The sequence below is a fragment of the Copidosoma floridanum genome, unplaced genomic scaffold, assembly GCF_036245765.1.
Source record: "Copidosoma floridanum isolate Cflo_tuat_1 unplaced genomic scaffold, Cflo_Japanese_pri ptg000030l, whole genome shotgun sequence".
NCBI lineage: Eukaryota > Metazoa > Arthropoda > Insecta > Hymenoptera > Encyrtidae > Copidosoma > Copidosoma floridanum.
The window spans coordinates 24,401,787-24,419,276 of record NW_028321907.1 but is presented as its reverse complement, the minus strand read 5'-3'; the positions used below and the strand labels follow the sequence as shown (position 1 = coordinate 24,419,276).

General features: G+C 33.8%; 1 protein-coding gene across 1 annotated transcript in view; it reads right to left on the bottom strand.

Moving 5' to 3' along the window:
• Nucleotides 1-17,490, bottom strand: part of nompB (intraflagellar transport protein 88-like protein nompB) — a 730,499-nt gene that overhangs the window by 391,094 nt on the left and 321,915 nt on the right. Inside the window, exon 4 of the mRNA XM_089596148.1 lies at nt 2,740-2,935. Coding sequence (XP_089452274.1) covers nt 2,740-2,935 — 196 coding nt within the window. The remainder of the gene's footprint in view (nt 1-2,739; nt 2,936-17,490) is intronic.

Below are 17,490 nucleotides of genomic sequence, written 5' to 3'. Positions count from 1 at the left end.
CAGAAAATATCTGCCAATCCTGAAAATAACAGAGCAAATCAGTAGAGAGCCAAAAAAATAAAAGAGTAAGAAATCACTGATCTGTCAGGTTATAAGTATTAACGTTTATATTTACATATTTTCAACAAAGCGAAACATTACGCTTGATGAGACTGGAAAATCTAACCAGTGAAACGTTGCTGAATAAAAACTTAAATAAATAATACACCGATGTACTATTTTTATTTTCTCCTGTGCCTCCAATAATTAGCTGATTTCTTACTCACCTGCGCTGCAGGCAGGGGATCTGTTTGTCTGTTTCCCTTCCTCTCTCTCCCTCCCTCTCACATACGCACGATAGTGCGCCACAGTTACTCCATCTATGTATGTATGATATAGCTTCTCTTTATAGTACTTTATATACTCTATATATAGAGTAGGTATACCTACTGCTGCATAGTGGAAATCGTAATGTAGCTGTAATACGGGCTTAACTGTCAGGTACTAAGGTACTGTCAGGTAAATAATGTCTGACACAAAACATCGCTTGATTTCTTTAAGGTCTTCGAAAAAACATATTTAAATCGTTCTTTTTTTCCTATTTATGTTTTCATACGTATAAATTTATGTTAAAAAACGTATGTAAAACATTAACTATGTATAATACGACAGCTTAACTTTTGAAAACAATAAAAAACGCTGTATTTCGAAAGGGTAGCAAAATTGGCTGAAAATAAAAATTTCTATGGGTTTCCTGTAATGGATCTACATGATTAAAGTGCACCAATATAGAGGGGTTGGACTATGCACAAACATAACCCAAAGTTTTTCATTTTTTGACTCCATCTTAAAAAGAACAAGTTAAAAAAAAATACTTACATGGTATGTCATGTTTGGAAAATTATTACGGATATTGACAAAATCTTCGAAAGATTTTAGTTACAACATAACATTTTTAAATTAGTCATATCTCAAAAAGGAAGCCAGATAGGCCAAAAATAATTTCACGTATAGAAAATAATTATTCATAAGCAAGAATATGTTACATAGATTCATACAAATAATCGTAATAATTCTGAAAAAAATTGAAGTCATATCTAGAAGGTAGAGCTATATCCTACATATCCTACTTATAAATTGATTTTTTTTTTTTTCTCTATAATGTAGTACAAGAAAAATTGTCACGTGGCCTATATTCTTTTTATTCGTTTCGAGATCAGTAGAAATTGGTTAACCACGGGTGAATTTTAATATTAAATTGTAAGTTATTATAGGAAATGAATGGAATGAAAAATTACAATTTTACAATAAAATATAGCTATATGTTAATTGTTTTCCTTAATCTCAATAAGATACAGTGAATTATTTCTTTTTCATGGTAGTCAATATTAAAAAAAAATTTTTTTCGTCACATACAAGGATTCCAACAAGAATTTATTGTACACATGTGATGTAATGTCTAATGCACGAATATTAATTGTAAATAAAAGGAAGTTTTGTCCCACGTAATTAGACAAAAGTATCTTTTTTCAGTGCAGTATGGTGAAAATTTTAATTTTATTGTGCATTACATGACCAAAAATTCTTACATATATTACATGTATCAAAACAAATATGAAAGTACTCAGAATGCGTAAATCATAACATAAGTCGTATGTTAAGGTATGCGTATTCTACGCACGCGCGTGCTCGAATACGTAATAATATTAAAATTCTCACTATTTCAATCTGAGATTCTTAAAGATCTATTGAAATTAAGTGTACTCTAATTTTCTCTGTTTCGATTATACCAAGTTTAATAATATTCGAGTTGGAAATTTCACTTCTACCAGGGGTCCCGAAACCCACACCTGATTAACACTCCTTTTCTTCTTCAAAAGATTCCGTAATTTATGGATAGTTTTCAATATTCAGTTTCTTAGACGTATTCTTTTAGGAAATTAGATAATCGTATATAAAATTCGTAATACTGAAAATGGCAAGTTCCTCGAAAATTGAATTTTAGGAAAAATGAAGTTAAAGTAAAGAATATCATGATTCAATGGGTATCAACATTATTTTACAGGAGTTGAATTGAGAGATCATCATAAATATATAATGATGGTTAGTTATTACTGTATGTGCTGAATCCAAAGATTTTTCAAGTTGAAATATAATGAATTAAGCTATTAAAAGGTTGGTATTATAAAAGCTTATGTTAATTGATACTTGGATTTCTAAAAGACTAAGTGTTAAAAAATAATATTATGTGTAATAAAATGAGTTTGTGACTCTAATACACATAGTTTATTGCCGAAAAAACGTAAAACTTAATCATTTTTAAATTTTATCTACATTTCTTTGCAAAGCAGAAATTTTGTTTTGAAGTATAAAGTGTGAAGAAAGAGTTTTAAACCATATAACAGATCAAAAGTGACTTACATATTTTTTTTCTGAAGTCATTGTTATGGAAATCTGATTTACTTATACGTATACAGAATAGTTAAATTGTTTTTTACTGTAGCGGTATTTTTAGCATATTTTTAATTTTTATCGTTTCTCAACAACATTTTCTGTACATCCAATGTAATTCATTAACAAATTGACTTAAATAACAAACATGACTGATATCGATTTAAATTACAATTTCAAGTAGCATTAAATTAATTGTCTTTGGAAGCAATCTTTATCGTTTTGAATCGACGTTAACTGACTTAAATCCATTTTTCGTAGCATCATATTTATATCATAGAGTGTAAGTATAATAAAATATATACGTACAGCGAAGGTGAGGTCAATATTATGGCTATCACTAAGGCTGGCTTGTTCTTGTATCCTAATTAAAGCTCGTTCCCTCGACGAGGCATCTCTCGCTCTTTCTAGGGCAACTTTCATATTTTTGTCACAGGCTGCCTTTATTGATTCTTCTATCATTGTCATTATTCTCCGCTCAGTCTGCTTGATTTTTTCTTCGGGCCTGAAAATAAAATAGTTATAAAAATCAATATATGAACTTGTAGTCTGCCTCATAGGTATACAGATTGTTCCTATATAACTTGACCTTTGCAGCATTTCTCTTTAGCCAAGATGGCATCGAAAAGTGTAATTTATAAGTCCAGTCTGAAAATGAGTACTCAAATCAGGAAAAGTTGGCAGCAACACTATTCCCACCATGAAATGGATTAAATTGTGTGTTCAGTTATTTAAACACTGTTAGAAAGCTGATTTAGTAGTGATGTATAAAAAATGTTGAACGCCAGTTTTATAAGCATTAAATCAGCTGTTGAACGGTAATGACGTAAATGTAAAATAACTCCACCCGTTCTACATAGGCGGCACTGATGCTGCCACCCCCAAATAACGCGGCACTTCATTTTAAAATAAATCATAGTTGATTATCCAAAAATATAAAATTATAATAAAATTATTATGTGAAAAGTGTTCTAACTACAGTAAAATTTTTATTTTATTTACAATGCCATCTTGGCTGAATGCTGTTGTTAGAATGTAAATAAATTTTAAATTACGCGCGTGATGCTAAGATGCTAAGGCATTGTACATGCGTAGAAGCTCTCGATTCGCGTGATTTATACATGTTTGATGACGATACGTATATTAAGTGTATAGATAACCGTTGCTGAGGAAAGATGTCTTTTATAATATATGAAGTATTAATATTAATGAATTCAAGTCTATTATAAAAGATGTAAAGTATTTATTTTCTCACTCTCATTTATTTTTAACATGGCAGCAGAGGTCCGTGGTTTGAGTTGCCTGTTTCGTTCTTGTTTTTTTGATTTTTCACGTGTCTCTTCGGAGGCACGTGACAATCACTTGAAAGTGACAGTGTAAAATCAAAAATGGATGAAAAATATGTGGGGTATTAAAAAGTATATGACGTGTGCAGTGATATATTTCACATGTGTTTGAGTGGAAAATTTATTGAGATGCAAAGGATTAAAAAGTTTCATCAGAGAGGAAGTTCAGCACGTGCTTAGTGGAAAGAAATGTAAAAGCGATGTTCAGATATAAGTAAATGGAAAATATACAAGGAAAAGAAAGAACTGAGCAGGTTGACAACGAGAAAATCTTAAAAGAGATAAACAGTGCAAATTTTGAGTTAAAAAAGGAAGACAAAGACTGCGTGAGAAGGAGTTTTTGAAAGTTTTGAAAAACGTGCTGTGTATATAAAAAGTAGTCGAAAGAGAAAAAGAAGAAGACAAGATGGCAGATAATATTAAATTTATATTACCAATTTTTGATGGTAGTAATTATAGTTTGTGGAAAAAGAGAATATCGATGAATTGAAGGTTGAAAAAATGTAAAGATGTAATTAAACAAGAAACAAGAAATCAAAACGGATCAGAATCAGCTTGGGAAGAAAAAAATTTAAAGGCGATAAATTACACATGTAGTGCATTCACTGTAGATTAATTTGAATTGATACATAAGGAAACAAACTCGTATAAGATTCTTAAAAAATCAAATAAGTTATACTTCAGAGAATCAACAACAATGCAAATAAGTGAGAAAAATGAATTGGATGAAATCAAGTTGAGTGATTTTGAAAAATCTAGTGATTTTTTTAGTGAATTTGAAAAGATAAAAATTGAATTAAAAAATGCTGGAGCAACGGTTAATAAAAAGGAAAAAGTTAATTATTTACTAAGAACATTATCTCCTGCATTGGAACATATTACTGATTTAATAGACGTTTTGAAAGAAAAGGAACAAACAGTTGAATATGTTGAAAAAATAATTAAAATGTACGAGATAAAAAATCAAACACAAAAAAATAAATATAATAGTCGAAATTCAAGTGTCTTCAAAGTGGAAAAAAACTGTTATAAGTGTGATAAGCCAGGACATTTTCAAAATCAATGTTATAAAAAAACTATAATCAACGACAAAACGCATCAAGAGGATCGTGGACTGGTGTTTCAAATATAAACAGAGGAAGAAGTAGTCAATAGCGAGGAGGCAGATAAGGTCAGTTCGGTAACCAACAGCAGCAAAACTTTTACAACAATAACAGAGGCCATGGCAGAGCACAGCGTGAACGTGGTAAATATCAACAGTGGCAGAATCAACATTGGCAACAATATTATCAAGATAATAGTGCTAATTATGTTAGAAGCGATAGTGATAATCAAAGTACTAATAAAGACTTATTTTGCACAATTTCAGATAACTATTAACGTATTAATAGAAATCAAAATTTAGCCGAACGTAAAGCAAATAATTGTAGTAATAAAGTTGAATGGATTTTGGATAGCGGTTGTACTGATCTTATTAATAACTCAAATTATTTTTCCGAATGTGTAAATCTACAAAATCTAGTCAATGTTGAAGTTGGTGATGGAAAAACTTTAAAAACAACAAAAATAGGGAATATAAATCTATTATTCAAAATAAATGATGAAATTAAAGAAGTCTACATGAAAAACGTTTACTATGTTGAAAAATTGTAAAAGAATCAAATGAGTCTTGGTAAAGTAACAAATTATAATAAAATCATTATGGAAAATAAAACTGCAAAAATATTTAATAAAAAGAATGAATTGCTTACAACAGCATACAAAATAAATGATGTATACAATATTTTCAGCATAGTAGATAAAAAACTGGCATACGATGTAACACGTAATATAAGTCAAAAAAAAACATAATAGAACGCTAGGCCATGTTAATATTTATTATTTAAATATTTCATGTAAAGAAAAGTTAGTTAAAGGTCTACCTAATAATTTACAGAATGCTTATTCAAAATGTGGCACTTGTATTTAAAATAAAATGCATAGGGGTAAGTGTACCTATCTCCGTGGCACGTACTGAAAATTTTAACTTAAATGCACCATAAAAAATGGTATACTAAAATTTTTTGGAATACTTTTTTTTTTTAATCTTACATAATCTCTTACGGAATATTTAAAAAAATTTTATGAAGCTAAAACTGCAGTAGAATACTTTTAAAACGAATAAAAACGGTATGCTGGTATTACCGTGGTTGTGTACCTATTACCGTGTACGTATTACCGCGGATGTCCCAATCACCGTGTCCGTATTACCGTGGGTGGAGAAAGTTGTATTTGCGGAATATAAAAAAAAATGAAAATTTCACCTACATTTTCTTTATGACTTATTTATTGTTTTAAAAAAATATTACTTTTTTTTGTACTTGCTTATTCATTTAGTAGGAATCTTATACATTTTTGAGCACTCAGCAATAGATTTTCCAGAATAGATACTTTTCAAAGCTAATTTTAATATCTCTGGAGAGTAACACTTTTTGTTTTCTTTATTTCGATCGATTTCTTGCCTTTCTTGCCTTTCTTGCCTTTTTTGCCTTTTTTAGTTTTCTTCATCTTGGTTACGTTAGATTGACGTACTTACCTACTGATTGTTTACATGTTAACTGTCGTGCATTCTGTAAGTGTAGGGTTATGATTACGTACGCTCACCGTGGAAATACGTACACAATCAGTTAATGAGTGCGTTGTACCGAATACCGTGGAAAATATTTATTTACTCAAAATATACACAAATATTTCTGTTTGAATTGCGTCCACATTAACGTCATTTTAAATTATTAAAATTAAAAAATTATTTTATATAAAACATTTCTTATTTTGAGCAAGTAATCATCAGTTTTTTCAAATCCACGGTAATAGGGCAGAGCACGGAGATAGGTACACTTACCCCTAATATTAAATTTCATAATGATAGACGTAGAGTAAATGATTTATTAGAAATCTTACATGTGGATTTGGATGGGCCTCAGAGATAGTTATAATGGAGATAAGTATTTTTTAATTATTGTTGACGATCACAGTACAATTGCTTAAGTATACATAATGAAGTTTGAGAATGAAACTTATGACTGTTTAGTAGATTATATGGATAAGTTAGAAAACTTGACAGGGAAAAGAGTAAAAAGGTTCAGAAGTGATAATGGGAACGAATTCCTAAACTATTTATGAATTTGCAAAGCATAAAGGTATTATAATAGATCCATGCCCTCCATATGTACATGAGTTGAATGGAACTGCAGAAAGATACAATCGATCAGTAATGGGTACAAAGAAAATAAAAATTTTTACAATGAAGAAAATGATAATTATAATAGTAGCGATAATAATTCCAGAAAATAAGAAAATTGTTGATTTAAAATGAGTGTGTACCAAGAAATCAGACAATAAATATAAAGCTAGATTAGTTGTAAGAGGTTTTTCAACAAAAAAAAAAAATTGACGACATATATTCACCTGTAGCAAAAACTCGAACTTTCAAAATTTTATTGGCTTATTGTGTACAAAATTATCTTATTATTAATTAAATGGATGTGGAATCAGCTTTTTTTAATGGGAATGTAAAATCTGAAGTGTATGTTAAGCAACCAGAAGGTTATAATGATGAATCAGGCAGAGTATGCAGAGTCAAAAAAGCATTATATGGTTTGAGAGAGAGCCCTAGAGCGTGGCATGAGTGTCTGGATACATATTGAAAAAGTTTCAATTTCAAAAGAAGCAAGAATGATTATTGTTTGTATTATATACATGATGGATATAATTTAATGTATGTAATTATCTTAGTGGATAATTAATTAATATATAGTAAAAGTCGAAATAAATTTAACGAAACTAAAAGGGTATTAACAAATAAATTTAAGATGAAAGACATATGTTTGGGATTAAAAACTCAATGATTGTGGACTGTATGATTTGATTTACCGGTTGCGAGGGAAAAGAGTGGGAGCTAATTGCATGGGTTTATTGAAAGATTGACACTCACACCTTTTTATATATAACACATTGAGCGCACGGTGGCTCAGTCGGCTAGGTCGTGGATTGGCACGTGGGAGACCGTGGTTCAATTCCCGGCCAGTGCGACTTTATGGGCAAGTACCTCTGTGATTTTTTACATGTGCTTTTTCACCACGCAATGCTCCTCGAGGAGGGTTTAGGCGACCTTCTCGCAGTACAAATTGCCCAATTTTCCCCTGCCCCCCCCAGTAATGGGAGGCCTTCCATACCTCATCCCTTCCTTCTGCTAAGTGCGAAGTGCCCATAGTAGTGCCCTTATTAAAGGAGCCGGACGTAGAGCACTATAATATATATATAAAAAAATTTTATACATAACAAAATAATAAACATATTTATAATAATAAAGTATATTAACAGCAGAAATCACAACACTTGATGAAAAAAAATTGAAAAACTGTGGTAAATAACAAAATGACGTTTTATGTGCGCTAGTTTAAGGATATTGAACGAAGTTGAAGAACAGTTATTTTACTAATATAATTAAACTGAAAATGATGTTGTTTGAGTCACGCGAGTAAATTACAGAAGACATTTTCTCTTTCTATTTAAAATAATTTACTCGAGAAAATGTCTGCTTGGTTGGTGTACACAGTGACCACACTGTGGTTCACTAGACAAGCGATCGGCGTGGACTGACTAAATGCTCACAGGCGAGCAGTCGTGAGCAGCCGAAGTAACTTAAACGCGGAGCACTATGATTGGTGGTCACGAAGGACCATCGTACGCACGCTATTGATTACAAAATACTAATGTTAGTTGCTAGCGCGCGAATATATAAATTCTATATAGTTAATGTTTGTAGTTCTAATTTGATGTTGAACATACTACCCAGGTTGATGGACAGCAGTCAGTACGAATGTACATCAAAGAAAGAGAAAAATAAATAAAATAAACAAAGTATAACGTATGAATTGAAATTTGAAAATATTAATGTAGACCACTTGTCTACTTACAACAGCAAACTAACTGAAAGTATGGTAACTGTTCTTAACTAGATTATCCAAGTGCAACTAATAAGACATTTAAACGTTTAATCCAAGTTAATAAATTTTAGAGTTTGTCCTTAACAATATTAATTTATGGATCGGTCTCGTCAGAACAGTACTGGATGCTTTGACCTTTACGACCCTGACTAGGGACCTCTGATCTTTAAAAATTTCAATTATACGACCCAGAGGCCACTTGCCAGGTGGACTCAACTCATTTTTAATAAGGACTAAATCATCTATCTGCATGGATCTTTGGGGTGTAAGCCACTTAGATCGTGCCTGGAGAGTACTGAGGTACTCTGAGGACCTACAACCTTTATTGGATTGTGGGTGCTGAGTTACTCTGAGGGCCTATTAGTTAGTTGCTAGTACGCGAATATATAAATTCTATATAGTTAATGTATGTCATACTAGTTTGATGTTGAACAACATAGGTGATATTAATACATATCTTGGTATAAATATTGATTACGATCGTGAAAGTGGTATAATAACATTAGATCAGGAAAGATGTATAGAATTTTTAGTAGAAAAGTCTGATGTAATAAACGCAAAATTATATTAAACTCCAATGGAGCAGAACTTAAAATGTGAGCCTGCACAATCAGCATCTGAATTTAAAAACTACAAAAATTTGATTGGAGCACTTTTATGTATACATAAGCTCAGGAACAAGACCAGATATCAGTTATACTGTAAACTATTTAAGTAGATTCCTACTTGGCTGAGCAATTTACAAGTTTTCTTTAGCATTTTTTGCTTGGTTCTTATACTTATTTTACTTGGTCTTTTCATTTTGGCTTCGTGAAATGTCATTCGCCTCTCTTTTCATCTGTAGTGCTACGTTCTCTCCAGGTTTAGTCTCGTTAGGCTCTCATACATCAATTTTTATTTCTGGCCTGTCTCCTACATCGCATCTTTCAATATCGATCATTATTCGGGACTGAAGTTCATCGGATTTACCTTCGAATAGATTATGTATATCTTGCTCCCTTTCTGCTTTCATGTCCATTGAAGAAATAGTATTCTGGTCCGTATATTCTTTTCTTTCCCCACCGGTTTATTGTTTTTCGGTTATCATTTCTGAATATGTTCTTGTATTTGCCTTATGTGTTGTGTCACAATTGGCTATTATTATTTTGTTAAACGGTTCAATTATTTGTATTGAGACTGAAAAATATGGTCTCTATCTGCGTAGTGTATCTAGTTGTCGTTTACGTGCTTTTCATAGTTTAAATCGTCTCTCCAGTATTGCCAGTATACTAGTAGCTTTCATCTCCTTTTAAAATCCTAGTTTTTTTGTTAAGTAGCCCAACTTTCCATTTGTTGGCCTTTGTGAAATGGGCTTTCCTTTTCTTGTAATGGTTAATACCGTTACGCTATTTTCATCTCTTTATACCTCTCAACTCTGTCAGTTTTCACCATCTGGCTCCTCTGATTCTAAATTAGCATCCCCCTTTATGACTACGTACTCATGCATACTATCCTGGTTATTTCCTGCTCGTTTTTATTTTCCCTTCTCATCGTTATGAGATGCTTTCAGGCTTGTGCACTCAATTCTGACATTTTTTAGTATTTCTTATATTTTTTTTTGTTGCTCAAACCTTAAAATCTCTAGCCAGGGGTCCATCACTGTCACCTTACTCAGTATTTTTCTATGGATTGGCTAGATTATGCAATTTTAGTCTAGGACGCTTTGGCTTCATTTAACCTTTCTGTATAATAGGATTTTTCTCGAGCACGTCAAGTAACCTTATTTGTCATGCCCGGATGATATATAACTCCAAATTTATAACCTAAAGGTTTCGTTTCAAGTCTATTGAACGATATATCTGATTTTCTTTATGAGTAAAAAGATTCTAGAAATTCATGATCCGCGATCACCATAAATTTGTGTTCGTATAAATAAGATTTGAATTGCTCCTTAGCAAATTTAATTGCCAACAGCTCCTTGTCATGCTGAGGATAACGAAGCCTTTTGTTTTTTAAACAACATGATGCGTATTCGCATGGTCTGTCCTTTCCTATTTCATCCTTACGGAGGATTGCACCTAGTCCCCATAGTCGGATGCATCTGTCTTCACTTTGACGAAGTTTTCTAAGTCTGGTACGATGAGTACTGTTCCACTGCACAGTGTATCCACGAAGATTTTGAACGCTTACTCTTTTAGGTCACCCCATTAAAATGCAGTGCCCGCTTTTAAGAGTCTTGATAGAGGTTGGGTAATTTATGCACAGATTTTGAAAAACTGCCTGTAGTAGCATACGAGTTGTAAATATTGGATATTGGATTGGAAATATTGATTGGATCCCGTCAAAGAACAGGATGTTACTCGTCATATGGCTAAGCGTGGGCAGAATGTTTTGTTGCGCAATCTGCGATCTACGTAGGTGGTCATGGTTGCGTGAAGATTGTGTATTTTCCATATATGGGACCAAGGTCAGTGCTATATTCCGTCGCCTATTCCTATTAGGATCAGAATTGGGCCAGTTTGTGTAGTTATTAGTTGGTGGTGGTGGTATCGATACCAAAAACGTTGCTTCTTTCATTTTTTTAAGGTCATTACTTGTATCTTTTATTCTGTCCTTCAGCTGGTCCCAAGTTAGTGTAGTCTAGTATAAGCGCATGGGCTTACTGTATCAAAAAAAAAAAACTCTTCGGGTTTCTCTTACCAGCAATCACTACGTTATATGTTATGTTTGAATCCTGTTATTAGATCCCTTTCACCTAGCTGCGACAGCTAAGAGAAAACAAAGGGTAGAGAGAGTTTACCTGCTTTCGGTGCTCGCTCTGATTTATGAGACTGATCGTGTTTATTAAAAACGCTGTTCTCTTTCCCCTCAGGTATCTGCTACTTTCTATTTTTAACCAACTCATGGAATTCTCGAGCTAAGACTCACTTTTTTTGTTTGGACTCCAGAATTTTTCTATCACATAAATTGTTTTTCCAAGAAAAGTTCTTCTAGTCCACTGCGTATTTACACGTACGTCTGTTATCTCGCGTGATTCTTGTTTTGGGTTAAAAAAAAAAATTACAAAAAGGGGGAGGGAACGAAATAATAAGTACATATATTCATCCAAAATGAAAAATTTCCACAACCGTATCTTTACCTAATAAGTGCCTCTCCTACTTTGCATCAGGAGTAAGGCATACAATTAATTTTATGACATATGTAGTCACGTGCTAGTCGATATGCACACCAGTAGGAAAAAAAATTTTAGTTACCAGTTCTCTTCAGTCCTGTTAGCTTCTGTCCTACTATCACCACTGCTTGTAGACTACGACCGGTACTATTGTATTTGATTAGATCCTCGGACTCTCAATTTGTTATCGCCATATTCTCGTAACACTGTACTATGTGTGCTTCTCAGCGGAATTTTTTAAATGAGTAAAATAAAAGAAAAAAAAAAGATCGGACTCTTACCATATCCCACACTTAGTACTATATCTATTACGTGGGAAAAGAGATTGGTAAGGAAATGTGTCGAGAGAATGACCAACACTTATTACGTTAGACTTTTATTCAAGATACCGCATTCATAAGATAAAGTCATGCATGTGTTATCATTGCTCTTTCATTCCCTTTTCTCGGTCGTAAGGCCACTTATTACGAGATTTAAGGAGGGGGAGCCTAGAGTCTTACCTATATGTTCGTACGTTACAATATATTATACGTGACACATACGTGTGTATATATGTATAATAGCAGCCCCTCGTCTCAGCTTTATTATCAGAGCAGCAAACTTCTGGACCTTAAACACTACATTTTTATTGCCACAGAAACAAAAATACATTTTCTACTTATTTCAAAATCTGAAGTAGGATCTTTAAGGATTTTAGAGATTGCTGTGAGGGTACAATGAAAAGCTGATCTCTCACGTAACGAGATCTTTATTTGTCAATTTGACGCTGCTGTTTCAATCTCGATAAATTTTCTGCATCAGTTTCTTGACGCTTAAGTAAAATTGTATTTATTGGATACATTTGAAGTTTATCTTCAAATTCACCCTCTTGTGACTGTTGGCATGTTTAAAATTTTTTTGACCCCTAAAAGCTGATTTCTGTCAACTTTGTTAAGTTCTTATATATTTGTTGGCAAGGTAGTTCGACGTCCGATGGCCCTAAAAAAGATCGGTGAGCTTGTTAAGTAAACTCTTTCTTGACTTCAGTTAACAGGGACTGCCTGGATACCTCAGGGTGATCTTCTCTGGCCTGCTGTTGAAGACCCAGACTGATCGGGAGAAAAATTACAAAGTCCGATGCTTTGGGGCTAGTTGTAGTACTCATTCCCAACGTCTCCTGGTATAACGTTGAAGACGTTGGTGTCTAAAGCATCTTTTTTATTTGCAGATTCAGTTGTTTTGGAGATCTTAGATGAGGAGATTGGTTAGTGATACTTGTTCAGTGGAGGCTGTCCCGTTGGCTCAAGTTTTTTTTTCTTCATAGCTGTTATAGGTTTTCCCAGCGCAAACCTTGGAGAGGATCAGTGATTCCTGGTTAAATGCCTGGTTAGAGTCGAGAGGGTAATATATAGGGTCGTCGGTCACCGCGTTTTCCAGCCTTGCGAAGAACAACTCCGCAGCTGACGTCTACTAGTGAATGGCTGACTTGGTTTAATAGTGCCCGTCTTTAGTTAATACAGTCTTTTAGTCGATGAATCGCTTCTGAAAATGGTAGTAAGAATTTATTTGTTGGCAAAGTAGTTTACACTTAGGTGACCCCTAAAAAGAACCGATGAAATTGATGGTCAAGTAGGGAACGTAAATACTTATAATGGCCCTAAAAAGCGCCAGTGGTAAAACTTCCAGGCTATTCTTTATTATTATTCCTGATAATGAAGAGCTGAGTACGGGTAGCTTGATTCTTACCCTGAGAGTCTCGTTATCTTATACTGGGAATATCTCATCTTTGGGTCGTTCTCCGGATAACCAACCGCTCATCGTTCGACGGGAACATATGGATAAGCGCATTGGGGACGCGACGACTAAGAAGGTAGCCGTTGTGGCTGCCCGTGCACCTCAGAGCTGTTTTCCCTGGCTTACATTTGTACCCAAAAATTCTCTGACTGCACCAGGTGGGATGGTGGGACTGCCACACAACTTTGAATAGTTGGTGCAGATCGTGCTCTGGATAGATATGTCTCCTGGTGTTTATGCCACAGACGTCATCAGTTGGAATGAATTTTTTTCTGATCGCACTCGTCGAGATTCAGTGTGAATGGTAATGTAGGTCCCTTTCCCCTTAGAGAAGAGTGTCGTTCGTAACAGGGATATCCAGCTGCAGGACTATAATTTCCATTGCCAATGCAGTTCGTTTTACTGCAGAAGCACGACTGCATCAGATATCAAGACGCTCCAGCGAATTATAACCACACTTATTTAATTCTGTTGCAGGTAGCCTCGATTTTATGTTGACGCCATCTAGCGGATTTTACTGAACTAAAGTGAAATTTTACTGAAAAGCTGGCGTATTTTTTCAAAACTTCTAGCTCATTAATTGCTATTGTTATTAAATTTTTCAAAATGAAAACTATACTTAAACCATCTAGGAAGTAACATGAATCAGTGTGCAAAATTTCAGCAAAATAGGTTTGGTAGTTTTTGCAGTTAGCGATTAGAACGGTTTTAGCGACTTTGCTTTATATATTAGTAAGATATATTGGACATTTCATGTCTCCCAGGACATCTGAATGGCAATAATTCAACGCAATCTTAAAAATTCGTTTTGGTCTTGAATTCTTTGTATTGTTCTAGGCTTTCAAAAATTATCTGGTCTTTTAAAAAATTCAAAAAGGTGGATGCAATATATCAGCCTGATTCCGAAAAATTAGAGGATTTTGTTTAAAAAAATACTATTATATACTAATAACAATTTTTAGCAAAAATTGTCTTTTGCTAATTTCTATTTGATTTCTTCATTTTCGAGAAAAAAATTATGAATATTTACAAATATGTCCAACTTAATAAAAACGCATGTATTGGTTCTGTATAGAAAAAGATAGCCTAACTGGAGAAGTTTGCAAAATATGTTGGTGTTTAAGGTCACCGACTACGAATCTAAGGTCAGGTGCACATAAATTTAAAATGTTAGATCCTAAATGGCAGGGTGCCTAATAACAACGCGGCAGTTAAACTTAATTAGTCACTTTATTGCTATATTCCTTGAGGGAAGGCGCTTTGCGTTCCCGAGTTACTTATTGCGACTATCCTTCTTCTAGTCCTGACGTTCAAGAGCCCTGTGGCCACTGCTGCGGGCCTTTTTATGCTCTTTTTTCCCCCACTTGTGATCCTTCCTAATACTAATAGCTGAGGCCCATCCCACGTAGAATGTTCCATACTGTACGTGACACGTTCGAGGCTGCTTCGTTTTCGCCCTCGACAACGTCCTTTTCTGTACTACCTCGAGAATGATTGTTTAATCAGTGTCTGTATTCTGTTATTTGTGTTGTTATGTATACTAATCATATGAGAAAAATTAATAAGGTGTTCCTATAAACATTCTCGTTTCTTTTCCTTTTACAGGCTTTGATTAGTTTTCCGCAAGTTTATAATTGTGTTATTACACATATTGTTCGTGTTTACGCTCTTCCCTCTTACATAATAAATTGATAAATATGCCCTTGTGGGTCTTATTTTAATTAGTGATTATTCAATTACCATTTATTGCTCATTACCTAATTTAATATTTATTTATTTACTTACATTTTTTTTTTTTAAGTTGTTTCATACATTTTTATTTTCATCATAATGATTATTATTTTTCTTTTTGCGGTTTTATTTTACTTACAACTTTTGTTTTGTATATTTATTTCCTTTTTTTTTTATTTGCCTTTTTGTTTTATACTACATTTCTTACATTTAACGCAGCGTCTTCCACACAACATGACAAAAATCCTTTTTTAATTTTTTTATTTTACTATTATCATCATTACATACGTTTTTTTTTTTTTTTTTTGTATTTATCAATTTAACGCATCATTAAACTAAAAGGTTTATCAACCGTTCTTATTTACGTATCACCTTACTATTTTCTTTGTCTCTTTATTTACTTATATTTTTTCTTACCTATATATATATATATATATATATATATATATATATATATATGTTTTTTATTTTTTTTTTACTAGACATCGTCAATGCTGAGGTATTAAAGCTCTACCCTTAACTTAGCTAAAGTTTGTTTGTTTTTTATGGTAACTGTTTGTTACTGCCCGTTGGTTGATCTTATTGTCGCCGCTCACCCCGCACTTGGATAAGTATTAGCTGTAGTGCCATAGAATTTCCCGGATTTTTATTTCTTGCGACGTTGATTCTGGTTCTTCTTCCTGCAAACATTCTAGATAAGTTAAGTATAAGTGGGGCCCTCCATTTTAAAATCCTGACCGATCCTGCAGCCGCCCCCAAAGCTATTTCAGCTGCTAACCATGCATATTCCTTCCGGTTAAAAAATTCCTCTTTTGTCTGTACTAATTCATGTATACGTTGTACTATGTCTATCAGTCTAGTACCTGTCGTCAACCTATTCTCCGGTCCATGTTCATGCTTACCAAGCTCCTGTAACCCATCCCTCTTTACTACCATCTTTATTTGTTCCAATATCTCATGTACCCATTTTACCCCTTTTATTTTACGCGCTATTTCTTTCAGATTCAAATTTGAGCTCTTAAACTTAATTATCTGGTTCTCGCCCTCCTCCTGATTCGGGTCCAATCTCGTCTCCGATGTTTGGGCTGTGCCATCTTTCACGAGGTTTATTACTCCTACCTTCATTACTTTGAATGTTTGTGCTTGGTGTGATCGCATTGTACGTGTATCTTTTCCTAATCCGTGGTGCTGAACGCATGTTGATTCTTCGCATGGAGACGTGTCCAATATGTGCCCTTTAATTTTGCTAGTACTACCGGGCACTCTTCCGGATTCTTTACAATCTCTTCTAATATCAGCCGTATCTTACAAGGGTGGTCCTCCTCCACTTCCTGTGTCGGCTCCATTCGTGTACACACACTTACCTTTTTCAACTTCTTGCATTGTTCCACTGTCTCCCGCGCTACTGGTGCAAATCTTTTTTCGCTCGTGCTACCCGTAATGTACTCATGTGTCGGTTGGAGATAAGCGACGACGTTTGTCATATTTAATCCCTTCTGTTCTACCGGTAATGACAATATTCTGAGAAGGTCTAGACTCTCTCTTGTTACCAGCGGTATTTCGATATAATAGATAATTTTTCTATCAAGCGCTATCGTTGCTATCTTTAATATTTCTGCTATTTCTTCCCCCGTCGTGTTTTTTTCTTCCAGAAATCTAAGTTCCGGTCTAAATTGTTCTGCTAATATTTCTGCTTCTGTTATCACCTCTAGCGCTGCTTCCGGCAGGTGTGACATGCCTTGACTCGCTAAATATATAATATCCGTCGCGGTCTCAAATTTAGTTACGAGTTCTTCGGTCAATTTTTCGAATCTTTCTACCATTCCTGATAGTCTGTCGTATCTGTCAATAAGTTCCGTGAATATTTTCAATCCTTCTTCTGTTATCTTTCCTGCTCGGTCTTCAAATCTCTTTATAGCTTGGAGAACCTGCTCGTGAGTACCGAATGTTGAAATCCTCATTTGTTCTTTCAAGTATCTTGTATTGTCAGTCATGTGCGTCAGGTTTGACTTCACTAGCACCTGTATTTTTTTCTTATCTACCTCTGCTACTTGTCCCTGGAGTGTCTGTA